We start from the raw sequence: 20,670 nt of genomic DNA, 5'->3' as shown, positions 1-20,670 counted from the left end.
TCATCTATTGTGATGCGATAAATTCTAAAAAATTTGTAGTTGTTAGTGATTAATTATTATTTTAATGTATAAGAACTTTGCAAATTGTATAATTATAAGTGAATAATATTAAGATAGAATTTTTGTCACATTTTCTCATATTTTAATTACTCTTGAAAGTTTGTTTTTTTTTTTTGCAAAAAACTAATTTTTATCATTTTTTTTGGAAAAAATAAAAATAAAAAAAATTTGGGTCGGCATGATGTCGAGCCCGGTTTAGCTCGGACCCGGGCCCGGGCCCTCTGGGTTAGAGTCTAGACAAGGTATTTTGTCTGGACCAGACCCGAAAACCCAGGTCGAGCCAGGCCAGGCTGGCTCGTTTGGACAGGCTTATGTATTGTAACTACATGTCCACGTTTACAAGCATCACTACAATGTGAGATAGGCTTAGGACATGGATGACTAGTACTTGGAGCTTGGAGGAACACAACAATATGAGCTTTCACACGGTTCCTCTTTGTAAGTAGGAAATTCAATTGATAATAACATTAGAAAATAAAGGGTTGTGAGATATATTTAGTAAGTGATTTTAGGGTTTTGATAAAGGTTTACACCTTCACGATAATCATTTTGGCAATATTATGGAATCTTGTAGTGATTGAATTAAGGACGATGATCCCACATCCTCCAGTCTATATTATAACGGTCATCTTTAATTACGTGTTATCACTTTTTACGAGTATGAACCTTACGAGATTGTTAAGATTCCTTGATTATTACCAACTAGCATTTCTATCTGAATCGTCCTGTTGTATCGTCCACATCATAGTGTCAGTTCAACGTGTCCCGACCTTTCTTTTGGCATTGCAACCTTGTAGATTGTTATCGACCTCCGTAAATTCAGTGGCGGAGCCAGGATTTTAATCTTATGGTGTCCTATAGATGCATCGGTAATGGTGAAAAATACAGCTCTCTCAACATAAGCCATCAAACTATCATTAAGCTGAAAAAATTCGAACCCGCGCGCATGCGGGGTTCCTTGCGAGATTCGAACCCGCGCGCATGTTGGGTTCCTTGAGACCCTTTTCCGCTAAACCATCTATACTTTTGTTATTTTTATATGTGCTCTCTGATAGATATTCAGTTTTTACTGATGTCCTGGGAACCCAGAGGCACCAATTCAGCTCCGCCCCTGCCTCCGTTATTGCTTTTTTTCTTCTTTCGGGTTACCCTCACGTCCTCATGATATGGCTTCAACTTTAGGATTATTAGATGTAATAGAGAGTGTAGCTGCTGAGGAGATCTGTGTAAAGTCGATGGATTGTCCACAACTACACACGACAAGAACAAACTCCACCAGAAACGAGGCAAAGGAGGAGGAAGTAGGTGATATAATGTTTTAGATTGCCCTAAAACTGCATAGCAAAACTATAATACAAAGGAAGGATGGTTTTCGACAGGATGTCCCCCCCAATTTGGGGGAGAAAAAGGGAACCAAACACCGCAAACCCACCTTAATTTCCCCCAATTTGAGGGAGAAAAAGGAAGGTCAAACTTGCATTGGCAATATTCAAGGAGAAGCAAGTTATTTTCTTCAAGAAATTCTGGACCTTCAACAGCGAGCTTTTATTTTAAGCCACCTTAATCTCTCAACTTTACCCCTTTGGTTCACTGAAGACCTTGTAAAGGAAGCCAAACACCCCAAACCCACCTTAATTTTCTATGATTTGACAATAACACAAAACTCCTAATAACAATAGGGCTCAAGCAAATCCCAATAACCTCCAAAATGGGTTTGATTTCGCAGCCAAATGGAAGACTTATTACAATTGTTTTTTGCGAAAAGGCCGCGGCCAAGGTAAAAGATGCTAATAATTTACTTAAACACGATTATTATTATCTAAGAGCAATAATTCTATAAGTAAAATCAAGATACAACATCAATGATAACAAAGCCCTTATCCCAAATATTTGGGTTCAGCTGTACGCATCTTACTCTTCCGTCCAGTTCAAAAATCAAGACATAAGGGTGCATAATTGACCAGATCCAAAGGCCTTAAAATATTCATTCAAAAAACAAAAAGCCCGTAAAATAACAAAAATCAATGCATATGGGGAACTCACATAATTAAATAACAGAAGCAAATAGTTAAAATCTTGTTATCTTTGCCTGGACAATAAAGGAATACACTATACAAGAAACATCTTGCTGCTCTTTCCTTCCAAAAGAAACAGTCTTGTATGTTCATTTAAAGCCTACCCATGGGCAACTATTGACAAATACCATAGTTTGGCAAGCTTTAGATCCCACTGAAGTATTAAAGACAATGATGCCACTTATTTTGCAATGAATCAGATCGATGAGGAGCTCGTTTTCACTGAACACTGCATTGCCAAGTCTTCTCCATTTTTCCATCATCAGATCAAAATCTCAATCATTGCTAAGAACATATATCCTTGCACCCATATAGAGCCTGTTAAGAGATTATCAAACTGCACTAACTTATCACCAGTCTATATCGGTACAGTTTTCAAGAGCGAACATATGAAGTCGTTTCAAAACCCAACAAGAACGGGAAAAAGAAAAGAAAATATCTCTGCTTACTAGGCACTAGAATGGCGGAAAATATTAAATCCCTTCAACAACTCTGATTCCTGCTTTTCGATCCCATTCTTCAGGAGAAGGAGCATCATCCATGATCTTCTCTTGACCACGCCAGAGAATCTACAGAAGCAAAACAAAACCAACCAAAGTTTCCTATTCCTTTAAAAAATGAAAGTGTAAATTACACATAAAAGAACCCATTTATACCATGTTTACAAGAAACTCTCACGTAAAAAGTTCAACAGAAAAAAAAAGAACCCTCATCTACAATCATTTATGAAATTGTTAGTTTTGTAATGGAGTTTGGTTCTTCAGATGTATGAATAGACATCCACATGCAGAAATCAAGATTATTGTAAGATTATAATTTTTTACTTTATCCAAAACTAACTTTTTCTCTATTTTCTTTTATTCAACTCCCAAAATCTGTGAATTTGAAGTTAAAGCTTCTATCCAGATGTCTACTCTAAGGGGCTGTTTGGTTCAATTTAAAAAAAAAAAAGAAGGAAAAATGCTCAAATTTTAATTTCCTTGTATTTCTATAAAATTTGTAGGAAAAATTTATAGAACTCAAAGAGTACTATATTTCTTCTTTTTTTTTTTGCTATTTCTATGTTTGGTTCAAAGCATGAAAAAGTTCCTAACTTTATAGAAAATAAGTTGTTTTCTTTTTCTTTTGTTTGGTTGGATATCACTTTATAGAAAATATATTACTAACAATGCCCATGGGAAATCACATGGGGAATGGTACTAGTGTATTTAATTATTTTTTAATATAAGTGTCAGAATTCTAGGCAATTTTCTCTCATTTGGAGCGGAAGTTGATTTCTATAAAATACCCCACTTTTCTCTACTTTATAGAAAACATTTCTATAATTTTTTTTTAATTAACAGAAATCTACTGAAATCTATTATTTATAAAAATGCCATTGTCTGGTATTTTCTCAAAACTTTTCTATAAAATGGGTGAACCAAACACCCCCTACGTGCAATCGTGTACCCGGATGTTTGAAGAATAAAATTCTTTGTAATGGTTTCAACGATACTCATGAATGAGAGGTTTTTGGTAGAACTTTTTAGATGAGGGGTCTATTGAAAAACGGGTTACATATAGAGGGTTTTCTTGTAATTTATCCAAAACAAAAAAAAGGAGAAAAAAGAATTCTAAAAAAAGCAAAGATTTTTGTTATATTTGTGTCTTTGCCAACTTTAAGTTATCATACACAATGTATGGACAGAGGCATTACAAATACATTGACCAAATTAGAAGCAAGTTACCTTATCAATGACACCAAATTCCTGAGCTTTCATTGAGTCCATATAAAATGGCCTTCTCATCACCTTTGATACTGTCTCCACAGACTAATAAACTACTAATCAGATTTCGGTTGAAATTTGATGCTGACAAGAAGATCAATGTAAGTTTAGATAGTACTTACATTTCCAGTGTGCTTCGCTAAAAGTTTAACGAGTGTATCCCTGTTGGTTATAACCTGTAAAAAGCATCAAATCCCTTTAAGTAATAATGTAACATTTCCAACAAAAAAGAACATTTAACAAGGAGAAATTACATCATGCCAAGTCAAAAGAATTGTGTAAAAAATTGAATTCCAGTTGAAACAGAATAGGAAAAAGATCATAAGAAATATAACACAAGAACAATAAATAAATAAATAAGCACATGCTATTCTTTGCAAATAAGGTTCGAGACCAATTGATGATATTATGACTAAAATCATTTTCATCAACCGCACTAAGTTGCGTTGCTTCAAGGTGAAGCCCTTATTTGGTAACAAAAGTTTATAGGTAGATGAAAATGAACACAACACTAAAACTATTTGTCGTTTTAACTTCTACAGCATCCCGTAATCCAACTTTAGCTGGAGAGAAATAAAAGGAATTCTCAAAAGATATAATAAACTAGACACGTATCAGCACCACAGATAGTCAACTAAGCCTTTTCTTACTGAAAATTTCAAACTTGATTGCATACGGAATAAAGCTGTAAGGATTTGACAAATTTACAAAAGCAGATATCAAACTAATCAAAACCCCTCAATATGATAAAATAATAAGAGAAGAAATTCGGTGGCCATCAAGGAAGAAGTTTGTTTAAAGGTGATTAACTTATGTTAACAAATTGACACAGCCAAAGAAAAATTGTTTACTCACCTTAAAAGAGAGGAAATGTTGGTTAAAGATACATCAAAATTTCATTGGCTTGAAGAGGGGGATCGAAATATGGTTTTTTTCATGCTTCCATCAAAGACAAGTTGCTGTGTCAAAATTTCAGTTGAAGTTATCAGTAGGTGTGTACGCTACAAATGATGGTGTCATTGGTTCAAATGCAGTTTTCTTCTTTGCAAACCAGTTTACTACTGCAGACTATGTTTCCCCAAATGACTTTTTGGCCCACATTCCCTTTACAGGAGATCAAAATGAGTCTTTGTAGTTTACCGGATGAAAATGGGATTTTCATGACTAGGGTTGAATCCTACGTCACAAGAGTGCTCCAGGACAAGATGGATTTACTGGTCATTTTTTTATATCTTGCTGGGAGTTAAATTGATGTAATAGCAACCGTACAAGATTTTCTAGGGAGGGCAGCTTCCATGGTCTATTACTTCAACCACTCTTGTTCTTCCTGCCAAAAGTCAAGAGACCTTCATCTTTTTCAGATCTTCGACCCATTAAACTATGCTCTTTTATGTCTAAAATTGTTTAAGGATATTGTCAAACGGAATTGGTATTGCATTGCCACTAATTATCTAGCAGGAACAGTCCGGTTTTGTGTCCGGTCGAAGTATTCATGAGACAATAGCTCTTGCAAATGAATTAGTTCAAGAAAGAGATGGAAATATTTATGGGGGAAATGTCCTGTTTAAGATCGATATGGCATAGGCATATGATCGATTGAATGACACTTTCTACTAGCTGTTTTAAGGAAGTGTAGTTTTAGTGAAAGATGGTGTTATCTAATTTTCAAAAACATTTCTATTTGTTGGCATACTATCCACTTCAAAGTTGCATGATTTTTTTTTAAAATCATCGAGGGGCTTTGACAAGGGGGGGCCTTTATCTCCCGCACTCATTATAATTACTCAGAAAGCTTTTTTGAGAAATCTTAACAAGTTGGTGCAAGAGGGTTCTGTTGGTAGATTTAATGTGGGCATATCTCTTCTTGCTCCCTCTCATCTTCTATTTGCAGACGACGCGCTTTTAATTGTTAATGGTCAAAAGAAATCCATAGCAAGTTGCATCACCCTTTTAAGGAGCTATGAGGCGGTTTCAGGTTGGCTGGTTAGCAAACATAAAAGGTCCTTCCTTGTGGGTCAAAGTTGCACTATATCTTGGAGAGCATCCATTCACCCCAGGACTGATTTTGCATTTAAAACCGTCCCAACAAAGTATATTGTAGTTCCCTTATGCAAAGGTCAACCTATTATCATTATGTTTTCAGACTTAGAATCCTCCATTAGATTGCCGGTAGATGGGTGGAAAGGAAAGTTGTTGTCGTTTGCAGGCAAGTTAACTCTAATAAAGCATGTTCTATCCTCAATTCTAATTCACTCCTTAGCTGCAACCTGCAATATCCTTGCCTAAAATGCTGCTTTTGAGATTAGAGAAAATTTTTGTCAATTTCTATGGAATTCTAATGGAGAAAGTAGGCATAATTAGAATTGGTGGCAAAATGTTTTGCGGTCTTTTGGATAGGGTGGTTTTGGCATTTGCCAACTGATTTAAGTCACGGGCTCCCTCCATGCAAAATTGGCATGGTCTTTCCTTCGAGGTGAGCCAATATGGGTAGATTATATGCTGAATAAATATGGAACACTGGAGATAATATCTTGCATAGGGGCTGCCCTCACATTTGGCGAGCAAGTTTTCCTTATATTGAGGAGTTGCATTCACAATATGTTGGGCAAATAGGTAAAGGGTTGGGATCCTTTTAGCATAGCAATTGGAGTGGTACAAATTTGTGATTTGAAGGTGAGCCTCAACCTCATATAACAGTTAAAGAAACTCTCTCTTCTCCCTCATTTCTAACGTGTATTGTCACTAATATTCCATTTGTTATTCAAAGTAATTTTATTAATGTCATGTTTGACAAGAATAGACCTCATATCTTGTGTTGGAAGGAAACTCAAAATGGAGAATTCTCTTCTGTAGTATACTAGAGGAAAAATAGATCATCTCATCCTCAATTTAATTGTTATTCTTAATTATGGCTTCCTCCAAAGATTGGAGTCTTATATAGTAGCTGTTTTGTAATGCTTTGGAAGTGGATGTGAATGTTCGTAATTTGAGTATCCCTATTGTCTCTAAATGTATTTGTTGTGTAAACGGGCAAACAGAGACCCTCCCTCATCTCTGTTAGTAGTTCAACAGCAAGAATTATCTGGAAATACTTTGCCGACAATCTGAATGTTCTACGAAAAGTGAATTCTGCGCAAGGGTTGTTTAATGCATGGTTTCAAGGCTCTAAAACCAGAAGCCAGTTTGGTCTAACAAAGATTGTTGTTTGTTTTTGTGTTTGTTAGGACGGAACACGTCAACCTACGAATGAATTCCTATGAATGTATCAAACATTATTTTCATGATAAACGATTGGCTTAACCAAATAATGATTGGGTACACTCCGAAAACGGTCCTCGGGTTTCATGATGATTTATGATTGCAAGCCATTGGTGTCTTGGTGATTGCTCCTGTTGTTAAGAAAGGAAAATGGATTAAATGGCATCTACCACCTCCTGCATCCTATAAGCTAAATACATATGGTTCCTTTTGGAATAATAAATGGTACACTGGCAGTATTGTCCGAAATGACAAAGGTGATCTTATCTTAGCATTTTCTAAGCTACTAGACTATGGCACAAACATGATGGGGGACACTTGTTATTAGAGAGCTCTTGTCTCTTTGTGAACAACATCAAATGCTACAGATTTCATAGAAAGTGATTCAAAGTTACTTGTCAATGCTTTAAATAATAAATCTTGCCCCCCTGGCACTTCAGATACGTTACCAGAGAGTGTCAATATTTTCTCAACACACAACGTTAATATCTCACACCTTTACAGAAGGAAACAGAGTAGCATATACCTTAGTGAATTTGGCTCCTTCTAACCATTCCACTGTGTTATTTATAGATGCTTCTTCTATTCCAGCTGAGGTTTGAAGTCTATTTCAACAAAATGCTCAAGGTTTATTTGTTTTCAGAGCAAAATAGTACACGAGCCTTTCAAATTTCGGGATCGCTGTAGTCGATCATGGATTCCGTATCACTTCTATGATCCCAACAGGAAGAAAGTCTTTTGCTCAACCAATTGTTTTTTTCCCTGTTGTTTAGGGGGTGTTTGTTTCAAATCCTATAATTTTAGGATATGGATTTCACCATGGGATTTAAAATCCATAGGTGTTTTGTTATGGGTTGGGATTTCTAAAATATTGTTTAATTTTAGGATATGGATTTCACCATGGGATTTGAAATCCATAGGTGTTTTGTTATGGGTTGGGATTTCTAAAATGTTGTTGTTTCATTAATATTTTGGGATTTGGAATACTACAATTGTAATATTTTGTTTGTTTCAAACTCAAATTGTAGCATTACCAAATGCCAAAATTTTGTAATATGATGAATATGCTATCTTGGTGAGGTTACCTCCCACAAAAGGACAAAATTGGGATTTGTCAAATCCTCTCCATTTGAGAGGTAAGCCCACCCATTTATGAGATTTGTCAAAATCCTCTCCAATTAAGAGGATTTGGCAAATTCTAAAAATTGGGCACTTTTTGCACTTTTGTGATTCAATATTCTAAAATTTTTCTTAAAACAAACACCCTATATGGAATCCCAAAACACAAAAAAAACTCACTTTTTGATCCCAAAACTTGTAATCCATGCCAAATGCCAAAATTTTTGGTGAAACAAACACCCCCTTATGATATCTATCTATCCTCATTGTAGGCTCTCCTATCAGGGGTTTCGACCACATGCCCCCCACCAACCTCACCCCAATTTTTTTGAGGCTATTCCTGCCATCATTAAAATAAAATGGCTAGGTCTGTCTAGGGACCTCTGCGAAGTTTCGGTTAAAAAAATGCAAGTTAACAAAACAAAGTTTCTTGTCTGCTTGATAATGTTGAAGAAGAACCATGATCTGTTACTATTGATAGTGTCAACTAATATAAGATGAGAATAGAAGCAGAAGCTAAAGTAGAAATTTCTTGCAGCAGGGCTTTAGTAAACAAAATGTAACAGATTGTATATAATGCAATTTCGATATCACTGAACTGAAAATGAAGACTATATCAAAAATATCTTCTGTCAACTTTCATCAATTACATCCAGATAGATATTGTAAGAAATTCCATATACAAATAAAAACAGGTTTTGTACAATGCACTTCAACTAGAAAAAAATAGTATTTACTATTTACTTCACCTAAATTGCACCATTACGCCAATTTCTTCCCTATAAAATCAAAACTGAGGGGGACAATCATCTGAAATATTTACTTCAGAAGACACTAACCTCTTTTGCTCGAATAAGAACATCACTTGCTGGCATCTGACCAGATGATGGGACACGGGGCTGCTGAATCATTGCTGTAGTAAAGAGAAATTGGCATGTCAAAAACAATAGCAACTAAATGGAGAATTAATAAAAATAATAACATTAATTCTTCCAAACAGCAACATACCTTTGGAATGAGGCATCATAAATCTTCTACCTTTCTTCCCAGCAGCTAAAAGTAAGCAGGCCTGGCCTATTGCAGCTCCCACAGCTACAGTCTGAATCTGAAGACAGAGTAGGACATCACGATGAAGAACATGGAGTGCCAAATGATCTATCTTGCTTTTGAAATAACAAACCAATTAGAAGGTTTATATCCCTTTCAATGGAGCCAAGGCTACAACCAACTATACTTTCAGGTAAGTTGCAGGTCCCAAGAAGCAACCCTAGCCAACCACTAATTAGTTTTGCCGACAGTGTATCGCATAAGGATCTTACACTAAAAGCTAACTAGAAATAAGTTTATAGCTATGGGCCAAAGGAGCTGATCAAAAAGATCTACGTAAACAAACACTAGAGACATCACAAGGCATTTGTAAAATAACAGTAAGAAACCATAAGAACCAAGCAATTGGTGAAATCATATTATCAAGAAATCCAATCACCTCATTTTTTAACTGCATCATGGCATCATATATAGCAAAACCTTCACTCTCCATGCCAACCTAAAAGGCAAGAAAAAACATTTCAGGATATAAGACTGAACTTATGTGTCAGCTTGGAGTTTATAGTAATACAACTTAGAGGATTGTATCAACTATCAACTACTTAAAAGAATTTCATATCATATGAAGAATTCTATCCATACAATGCAGTAAGAACAAATGTTCTAACTTCTATGTTAGCCAACAGATAACATATCCCGCCCTATCTCAGGACCTTGAGCAGGAGCTAATAGCACGTGTAAATATAGATGGAATATCAATCTCCATGAAGGATTTGAAGTTTATCTAGCATCTGAAAATAACTAGTGGGACATTCTTGAAATTGGAACTAGAGTGTTTATGTTCTATAGAATGAGACACAGCGATTAGAATTACAATATCGTCTGGTGAAGGAAGGGGTCGATTATATGCCTTGATAGTTGCTGCTGTCGTAGTTGCTGAGCGACATTCTGGTCTTGTTAATATGACGGTGGAGGGAAGCTCTCCTGGTGGATGATGCAGGGATCATCTGAACTTCATAGAGTCTTCCAGACTACATTTAAACTAAGTTTTCTATTTCTAAGAGAAAGATAACTTTATTGTTCATTTTTTATGCCTCCTTTTTTGGGCTTGCCTGAAGCTCCTATCGTATAGAACTGGAGGAAGAGAGGGGTTATGGATGACTTGGAGTGCGATTAAGTTATGATGCAAGCAGCAGGTAGCAATAAAGTGAGCTAATTGGGCTGTTAAGATTGATGGGAAATACATGTGCTATTAAATGAGCTCCTCCCATTTGCAATAGCTAGACGGATTGGTATTTTATAGATATCATCACATGATTTATGCTCTGAAACCATGCACATACCATGCAATTAATTGCGTACTTGATTAAACAACAGAAGAAAGTTATTGATTGAAAACTAGGAATTAATGCTTGTAATATTAAGGTCCTCAGAGCCGTATAACATTCTGTACTAGTAGAATAATCTCGAAAAATCTTGCTAGCATAAAAAGTTTAGAAATCAATACGTTCTAATTAGCATCATTTGATAGGAGAATCTCCCAGATTTCATACAACTTGATAAGATTTTTTTTATCTTGTCGAACAATGAGAATTGGCAATTAGTCTATTGGATTAGAGGACTACCAAGAAAAATGTTGCATCAAGTCATATAAATAATTAGCACATCATTACACATTACACGCTTCTTACTTGTTATAATGATATCCAGCACACCATGAACACCATATGACCCTTCACATATTTATTTATAATAAGATGAACTTGTTGCTTTAAACGAGCATGAGTTCTTCATCAACATTGTTTATGACTGAACTTTAGCATCTTAAGCCAAGAATGAACCAAGTTAAAATTTTGAAACACAGAAATCCTTTATGATGCTCATGTAGGAGCAAAATTCACATGATGCTTTTAGCATCCAACTGAAACCAAATCATTGATTAACACAGAGAATGAAATGAAGTAAACCACAATCTACTTACAGTTTCACCATCATCACGGGTTGTTCCAGTAGAATTGATGTATAGATAAATTGGTTGCTTTGGGTCCATCCATTGCAGGTACATTAACTCAGCAATTACAAGCTCTGTGACAGCTGGCACCAACTAGTGCCCCCCAAGAAAAATAGTCAGATAAAGTTTTTGAAAATGATTAGTCTATAAGCTATGTAACTTTAAAAGAAAATATAAACAAAAAAGAAGTAACTATCAAAATAATTTCTTCGAGCCAGTCGAAGAGATGATTAGAAAGTGGGTCTCCTCCCATCTGTCTGCTCCGGAATCTTACACAATATAATTTCATGCTGAGTTGTAAAAAATGTGTGAAGCAGCATGCACACACAAGCAAGACATGCAACATTATCTACAAGCTCCCACACTAGATTTTACTTATGGACCGACCTTGATGAATTGATCAAAACAAATGGATGCTAGAAGAATGTTCTTAAATGAAGATCATGGCTGAGGTTCATCTTGAAGTTTAGCTAGCGTATTGAATCAGCTAAGTCATACAAGGTATAAACCTTACTCAAGCCAAAAATCGAGTTGAGCTTACATTTTCTCGGAAAAGTTAAACAAACCCTTAAATCACTATACCTGATTGTGTAAGTTCTTAATTTGAATTTGTTTAAGAAACTTACTGGCATGCCAATGTAGACAATACGTCCATGAAGGAGTAGCGATGGCAAATCCGGAGGAGGCTTTCTCGGCCTGTGTTCATTGTAGGAAATAGATCGTTCAACCTAATGAAATAACCACCAAGTGAAAAGCCATACAAGTATGTTAAATCATGTAAGGGATAAAAGACAATTAATACCATTCCTTGAAATAACAAAACTAGCAAGTAAATTCATGGTAGCATATACAAAAAGCAAACAAGTAAGAAAACATATTAAGCATTCCCAAGTTATAGATATAAGAATAGAGATCACTTTAAATGCAAATCAGCACTACAAAGTATCTCAGTTCTTCCCCAAAACAGAAGGACTACAGAAATGCTGCAAAGATGTACCGAGAATTTCGTCGCACAACTGTTGTAGGAGTATAAGAACTTCATAAGCAAGTTTTTAAAGTGTAGTCAATTTTAATGTGGAAGAGAAATTGTTAGGGTTCATTAAGAGATTTGGGTTTCTCCCCCTAACAAGCTTTTAGGGTGAGTTCTCCTAGCTTTCTCTTGAAATGCAAACCAGCGCTACGAAGTATCTCAGTTCTTCCCCAAAACAGAGGGACTACAGAAATGCTGCAAAGATGTACTGAGAATTTCGTTGCACAACTGTTGTAGGAGTATAAGAACTTCATAAGTAAGTTTTTAAAGTGTAGTCAATTTTAATGTGGAAGAGAAATTGTTAGGGTTCATTAAGAGATTTGGGTTTCTCCCCCTAACAAGCTTTTAGGGTGAGTTCCCCTAGCTTTCTTACAGCAACTCCACGTTTCCAATTGCGAGCAGCACTGCAGTGTCTTATCAAGACTACGACCAGTACACGGAGATGGCAGAATCCAGTGGTATGTTATATTCATTTAGTTCCACAATAAGTAAACGATGAGGAGTCAATTGTAGATTTATTCAGACAAACATCCTTGAAAATTTAGGGGTGAATTCTCCATAACATGCAGAAATCATCCTTGAAATTTTAGTAGCAACACGGTAAATAATCGTAAAAAGCGCCAATATTTCAGCAACCCGTTAACAGAAACAGCCTAAACCTAGGAGATCTCAAAGAAAAGCTCCGTCCTTTCTAAGTTACCTCAACAAATTAAACTAACGAAATTCGCAAAAAAAAAAAACATCTTTTTCATTCTCCTCAAAATTCACTCACCTGGGCAGGCGCGGCCATGAGCTTGGGGCTATCAAAGAGCTCAAGAAAAGGGGGAATCTCCGAATTCGATGACGGCGGCATGGTGACGAGGTCGGGATTGGCGGCTGCAATGGAGGCGAGCTTCGACAAGAACGGGTCTTTAGGGTCTAGCGGTGGCGTCGGAGGAGCCGCCGCCGCGGCCTTTGCTCGGAGAACAGTGTAGCTCGTTGGGGCTCTCCTTTGAGAGAGGGATGAAGAAGATGATGATGAAAGGATGGAAATGGGGATTTGAGGGCAGAGGGCTCGAATGCCCAAGCTCGTGGACGCCATTTCTGTGAGGTTTGAATGATTGTGTGAAAGATTTTGAGGGTTCATAGGGATCGGAGAAGTGCAGAGAAGGGACTGGGACTCTCCGATTAAATTCTATTTTGTTAGCAAAATCCACGGGACTAGTAGTCCCGTGGATTTTGTGTGAAAGATTTTGAGGGTTCGTAGGGATCGGAGAAGTGCAGAGAGGGGACTGGGACTCTCCGATTATATTTTTTTTGTTTGCAGATAAACCCCCGACTATGAACAATTTGAAGATGGGGTTGTTCTCGGGCGTTAGCCCAATCCGGCTTGAATTTTTTCCCGCTTCAGTACTGTTGTTTGAAATTACTTGTTGGGCATATCATCATAAATCTTTTTTAGAATTTAGATTTCTTAATATTTTTTTAACAAACAAATTGTATTTTTTAAAGTTAACAATATTACACATGTGATGATGACAAGCGGGCAACAAGCTGCGCCACTAATCCTTTCTGTATTGCAAAACCCAACCTACGAAACACATACTCAGTTGATCATGCCGTCGCCACATTCTTGTTCATGAATTTCTGTACCCTCCTGAAGAACTCCACCGCATCAGCTGCAAGGAAACCAAACGTATCGAACGCGAACGGGATGAAGCTGTGTTGGTTGTCCTTGCAAGCTTGATCATGTTTGCCCACCTTCGCCTCTGCCGCCCTATCTGTTTCATGCCCAACCGTGAACACACTCCATTACCAAATCCCACCAACGGAGACACTCCCGTGAGATCAACACAAGCATGCTTCCCCCCGCTCCAACTGTAGACAAGGACGTCTGCTGGCCTTAAAGTAGATCTAGCCTCTCCAGGAGGTGTGAGGAAGTTGACCGGCGCTTCCTTCTTTGATGGGATCCCTGCTCTTCGGAGGATATCATACAAGACATCTCTGACTAAGTCATGCATGTACTTGAATCCTGGCTGCTTCTGACAGTGGATGGCATGCTCTCCAAAAGCATCCATCTGCGCCCTACGACAAACTAGACACATAGTCCCCTCCACGAACAAAGGAACCAACAACCTGTACCTGAGAATGGCCTGGTACTCCCCCGGTGTCATACGTTGCCCCAATCAGGGGCTGTTTGGTTGGTTTTCTAAAAACCAAGAATAGGAAATTAGAGCTTGGAAATCTCAAAAAGTTCAATTTCTATCATTTTCATCCCTAAAACTTACCCACAACATCCAATAAAATATTATTTTCATCCAACAACTCATCCATATCATCCAATAAAATATTATTTTCATCTAACAACTCATCTCATATCATCCAATAAAATAAACCAAACAAAAGAAATGAGTCACATCATCCAACTCATCTTATCTCCATCTCATCTCATATTTAAAAATCACTCACATCATCCAATAATATGGTGACAACTCATCTCATCTCATTAACATTTCATCTCCACCCATTTCCTCCAAGGGGCTGTTTGTTTGCTCAAAAAAAGGAGGAAAATGAGGAAATGAAAACTGAGAAGGAAGCCACCTAGGATTTTTGTTTCCAACCTTTTCCATTTCATATGTTTGATTCGTCATGGGTTTTAAAGAAAAGAGAATGTGAAATGGGGGTCCACGTCAGAATATGAAGAAAAGTGTTTTCAGGGGTTTGAGGCCTGAAAACGGAAGGAAATGTCACGTCCCCGATTAAAAAAAGCGAAGGAACATTTATCGAAGCGGCGGGCCTCAAAAGATGGTTCTTCCTTGCGTTATCTTCATCGCCTCTGACCTTTCCCCTTCTTGCTTTGTTTCGCCATTGCTCTGATCCTTTCTCGCCATTTTTTCCCTATTTTACAAAAAAACCTTACAGCTGGAGATGGCCTTCGCGATCGACGAAGTCTTGAAGTTATTTCATGGGTTGCTGCTACAGGTCTAGCAGAAATTCGTGGTTTTTGGGTTGCTCAAAATGTACCGTTGGAACATTTTCGTTGCTATTGGGGCGGTAAGCTCACCTGGGTTCTGTCCGTTGTCAGGCTTTATTATTTGTACATGTCATGCACTGGAAGTTGAAATGACAACAGAGGAGATGAAAACATTTCTCCGGCTTGGTGAAACAAACACGTGGAAACAAACACGTGGAAACAAAAACTTACATTTTAATCCATTGATTTCATTGTGAAACAAACAAAGAAAATCAAATCTGGGAAACCCGAATGAAATGTTTAGAAATCATTTCTGATCTATATTTATGTTTTTTTTTTTAGGAAATGAACCAAACAGACCCCAAAAAAACAAGGAAATTGATTTTCTTAAGTGTGGGTCACATCATCCAATAATATAATGACATCTCATCTCATCTCATCTCTTATTTTTAAGAATGAACCAAACACAAGAGAAAAACCTATTATAGGAAATGAGTTTCATATTCTTTGATTTCCTTCTTTTTTTTAGCCAATCAAACAACCTCAAAACAAGTTTTCTTAAAAACCCACCAACATCATCCAATAATATGGTGACAACTTATCTCATCTCATCTCCTATTCTTTGATTTCCTTCTTTTTTAGGTAACCAAACAACCTCAAAACAATTTTCCTCCTAATCCTAATTGGGTTAATGATTAACCATGGATTATTATTTTCTATTTTTGCGATGAAATTTTGGCACAAACCAACAGCAAGTCCATATAAGTCCAGTGAAACGGGAATAATTTTTACGAAATGCAAAACAGATAACGGATATGCTTCAAAAGCAATTAGCAATTAATTGACCTAAAAGCAAGTGGTCATTTGAATCAATTAGTATTTTACCGAATCCATCTTTATGGAAAAAAGAGTTTTTGATATTAGTCCCTCAAAACTTACTTATGTTGAATTCTTTTCTTCAGTTATTCTGGAAGTAGTACTACCCTCAAATTATTGAATTGCTACTAAGTACCATGATTCTTAAGTTATTTTGAAACCATTTTTTCAGTCAAGAGAAAAACTAACAATTAGAGAAATTAATTTGAGACAACTTATGAGAATGGAAGACCTTATATGAATTTAATTGATTTGAAAGATTACTTTTAAGATAACTTAAAAATCCTGGACCACATAATAACTTCAATGATTTGAGGGAAATTTCATAATATGAAAGATTTGAGTGACTAATAATTAAAAAAAATTAAAAAGAACATTTTTCAAGCTCTCCAAAGAAAGGACTTGGCCTTTTTCTTAACTAGATTAAAAAGGAGTAAATATGTGAGACATTGGGGGGTGTTGCGCAATTCGAAAGGGGAATGAAAATGTGTAAGCAACTTTTTTTTTTTACAAATGACTTTCACATGCACGTCTACATACAAGTAAAATACAATATTTGTTTAAAAAATAAAATTCTTGGTAAAAGTGTAATGTGAAGGTGATGTGGTAAAATATAATTAATTAGTAAATATAATTAAAACTATTTAATTAAAAATGGTTAGGGAAAATTGTGTCCAGGCCCGACAAGCGGAAACTTCATGTGCTGCAGCCCCTTCACTTTGCCCCCACGTGGTTCAGCCCCTTAAAATGTGACATTTTGTGCCGTAGCATTTTTTTTAGCAATTATTACATGCCAACTAAGCTAAAATCCCCAAAATGTCCTTATCCGCTCTCCTCAATCCCTCAAACACAGCGCTCTCATCTCCCCCATCTCTCTCCTCTCTCTCTCTCTCTCTCTCTCTCTTTCTCTCTCTCCCCCTCTCTCATCTCCTCTCTCCTCTCTCTCTCAAGCTCTCAAAGTCCTGCTCCTGCCCACGACTACACCCTTCACCACGACGTCGGGCTCCAGATCTGCGCCCTAGCCCGCAAGTTCGCTGCCTCCTCCCCTCCTCTCCTCCGCCCGACCTCGTCGCCGTAGCTCGCTGCCGCTCCCCGCCTCGCCCTCGACTACGTCGGAGTCCATCCTAACCCATATAAATCTTGGGTCAGTGCGGCTTATGAACTTTTCCATCCTTTTTCCTTATTTTTTTATATTGGTGGAGCTACTTTGTTGTTATGTTGAAATTTTTTGTGCTTAAGCACGAAACTGGAAGCATTTGGAAGAACGGGCTTTTTAGGCAATCTGGTAACCAAAAAAATGAACACGGGTGGTGGTGGTTTTTTCCTTTCTTTCTTCTTTTTATTTGGGAGGTTGGGTTTTTTTTAGGTGTGGTGTGCGTTGGGGAAAGCCGGCAATCAAGATCAATTGTGCAAATCTTTACTTTTTAATTTGCATTTTAGATGCTATCCTTGTGAAGTAAGACTGATATTTTTTGCTCTTGTGACAGAAATGAAGACGTCACATGTCTTAAACCCTCTTAGAACTCATAATGGTTTTAAGCTGATTGATTTTCAGGTCACCAAAGCTTGAAGTCCTTCAATCCAAAGCAGCCAGAGTGTAACCGATGCATCCATCTCCAGAATCGCACTAAGTTGTTCAATGCTTAGAGAACTCGTCATCAGCAACTGTTATGAGATATCCTACAAATCGCTGGAAACAATTGGCAACAACTACCCGAACCTCACCTCTCTCAAAAGAAATCTCATGAACTAACACACGGTGAGTTAGAACTAATTCATGGCTCTTTGGCTCTTGTGTTAGTTCTAACCCACCGTGTGTTAGTTCTAACTCACCGCGTGTTAGTTCTAGTTCTAATTCATGGCTCTTGGGCTCTTGTGTTAGTTCTAACTCGCCGCGTGTTAGTTCTAACCCACCGCATGTTAGTTCTAACTCACCGCGTATTAGTTCTAGTTCTAATTCATGGCTCTTGGACTCTTGTGTTAGTTCTAACTCACCGTGTATTAGTTCTAGTTCTAATTCATGGTTCTTGGGCTCTTGTGTTAGTTGTAACTCATCGCGTATTAGTTCTAACCCACTGCGTGTTAGTTCTAACTCACCGCGTGTTAGTTCTAGTTCTAATTCACGGCTCTTGGGCTCTTGTATTAGTTCTAACTCACCATGTGTTAGTTCTAACTCACCGCATGTTAGTTCTAATTCACCGCGTATTAGTTCTAGTTCTAATTCATGGCTATTGGGCTCTTGTGTTAGTTCTAACTCACCACGTGTTAGTTCTAACCTACAGCGTGTTAGTTCTAACTCACCGCGTATTAGTTCTAACTCTAATTCATGGCTCTTGGGCTCTTGTGTTAGTTCTAATTCACCGCGTGTTAGTTTTAACCCACCGAGTGTTAGTTCTAGTTCTAATTCATGGCTCTTGAGCTCTTGTGTTAGTTATAACTCACCGCGTATTAGTTCTAACCCACAACGTGTTAGTTCTAGTTCTAATTTGCCATATCACCAACATCTCACTGAATCCACAATTTTGGATTTAGATGCATGCTCAACTACTGCATTACTGTCCTAGGCTGATTTATTTCGCATGTTTAGTATTTACTTTTGTAGAGTGAGATGTTAAAATTCTATACAAAATGTGGTATATTCTTCGTACAGATTCCACTAACGGAGCAGTGAGACTTTAATAATTTTCAAATGATAATTCCAAAATTGTAAGATTTTCTGAGAACATCAAACACCTGAATCACATATCTCTGTTATTGACACCTCTCATTATGTTGTTTCCAGCATTCTTGGACAAAGCGAGATTGTGTTTCCTTAAAAGATTTTCAGATGGGGCTTCTCTTTGTTCTTTTCATCTTATGCTTGTCATGCTCCATTCTTCGTGCTCAGTGCTCAAGTGTATTGTGCATTAACACAGATCAACATTTGTTACTGATTTGACCAACAATGCATGGTAGATTACAGGTTTAGTCATAGAAATGAAGCGCAAGCTTGGGAAAGGTTTTGGAGGCAACGAGGGCATAAGCCTAAATAAAGTCCAGTTTGGTCTCTTGTACCTTGGAAGTGGTTGTTAGATTGTTATATATATCATGAAAACACCATATTTTTTAACATACACATAAATAACTGAAGAATACTCAGTTCATGTTAGTTCTAACTCAGCATGAGCGAGAACTAACACAACATGAGCTAGAACTAACACGAGCTGAGTTAGAACTAACACAAATTGAGTTAGAACTAACACATCATGAATTAGAACTAACACAACATGTGTTAGAACTAACACAGCTCGTGGTCCCTGTTTGTCCCGGTACAATATCAATTCCCAAATTACACATAAATTACTAAGAAGGACATCAGCAACAACAAAGAATTTAAATATATATAAACAAACATCAAAATTTTCACTAAAAAATAATAACAACAAATAATACACAAATCACCACCACTCTCAGCTCATCACTCTCAAAAAGAAAAGAGAAGAGCAGAGGGCTTAACTATAAAAGAGCGACGAGGATTGCTCACGAGAGTACGTGGAGGGAGAGCGACGACGTTCTCACACTGAACACATGAAATGGTTAGAGCAAGGAATAGATATATAGTTAGTGGATGGTTAATGTGGAGAAGTACTGCTCGAAGAAGAGGGCGATCAAGGAGATCGAGGAGAAGGGCACCGATGAGCTGCTGGTACACGTTAAGCACAACGGCACTGACGACGTTGGTGTGCACGGACTGCTGGAGAACGAGGAAGAGGGCAGCGAGGAGTTGGCCATGGTTGGGGGCCTGGGCGGAGGCAGCGACAAGGGTGAGGGCCAGGACGGAGGCGGCGACGACGAGGAAGGCAAGGGCCAGGGCGACGATCTTGAGAAAGCCATTGATTTTAGAGAGAAAGGAGAGAGAGATAGAGGAGACGAGAGCTAGTGAGAGAGAGAGCGCACTGAGGTTTGAGGGATTGAGGAGAGGGGATAAGGATATTTTTGGGATTTTAGCTTAGTTAGCATGTAATAATTGCTAAAAAGGGGCTACAACACAAAATATCATATTTTAAGGGGCTGAACCACGTGGGGGGAAAGTGAAGGGGCTGCAGCACATGAAGTTTCTGCTTTTCAGGCCTTGACATAATTTTCCCAAATAGTTATCATTTTTGTCATTTTATGTGACTTCATCATTTTTTTAAGGGAAGTCAAAATTGTATTAAATCCTATATGTCAACTTTCTTACACTTTAATTTCGTAATCACTTGCATGTAAACATACACCTAATATGTTGAATATAAGTCACTTATTCACTTTTATCTTTCACTTATATGCAAACAAACATCCCCTTAATGGAAAAAACTAAAAACAAAATTAACGAGTCTTGAGTAGATACGAACCTCCCCGACGGCTGCAGGGGGCTGCCCCCCTCCGCATAGCACCATAATCTATATTGTTCTTCTTCTCTAAGAGCCGGCTATTCGTCTACGAATCCAAACCGA

General features: G+C 37.4%; 1 protein-coding gene across 2 annotated transcripts; it reads right to left on the bottom strand.

Annotated features, from left to right (window-relative positions):
• Positions 1,987-13,727, bottom strand: LOC109843009 (ATP-dependent Clp protease proteolytic subunit-related protein 3, chloroplastic-like). Of its 2 annotated transcripts, none has more exons than XM_020411932.1 (11): positions 13,598-13,727; positions 13,139-13,479; positions 11,963-12,064; positions 11,307-11,429; positions 9,765-9,824; positions 9,287-9,383; positions 9,118-9,191; positions 4,024-4,077; positions 3,863-3,946; positions 2,585-2,704; positions 1,987-2,453 (listed from the first exon to the last, which is right to left on the bottom strand). In XM_020411932.1, exons 2-10 carry the CDS (start codon positions 13,445-13,447, stop codon positions 2,609-2,611), a joined length of 999 nt encoding a protein of 332 aa, XP_020267521.1. In that variant the 5' UTR covers positions 13,448-13,479; positions 13,598-13,727; the 3' UTR covers positions 1,987-2,453; positions 2,585-2,608. The 2 variants fall into 2 exon arrangements, with proteins under 2 accessions (XP_020267521.1, XP_020267520.1); XM_020411931.1 differs by having other exon boundaries at positions 1,987-2,472; positions 13,598-13,726.

The sequence above is a fragment of the Asparagus officinalis genome, chromosome 5, assembly GCF_001876935.1.
Source record: "Asparagus officinalis chromosome 5, Aspof.V1, whole genome shotgun sequence".
Taxonomy (NCBI): Eukaryota; Viridiplantae; Streptophyta; class Magnoliopsida; order Asparagales; family Asparagaceae; genus Asparagus; species Asparagus officinalis.
Note: the sequence above shows the minus strand (reverse complement) of the source record. Positions and strands in the feature narration are given on the sequence as shown.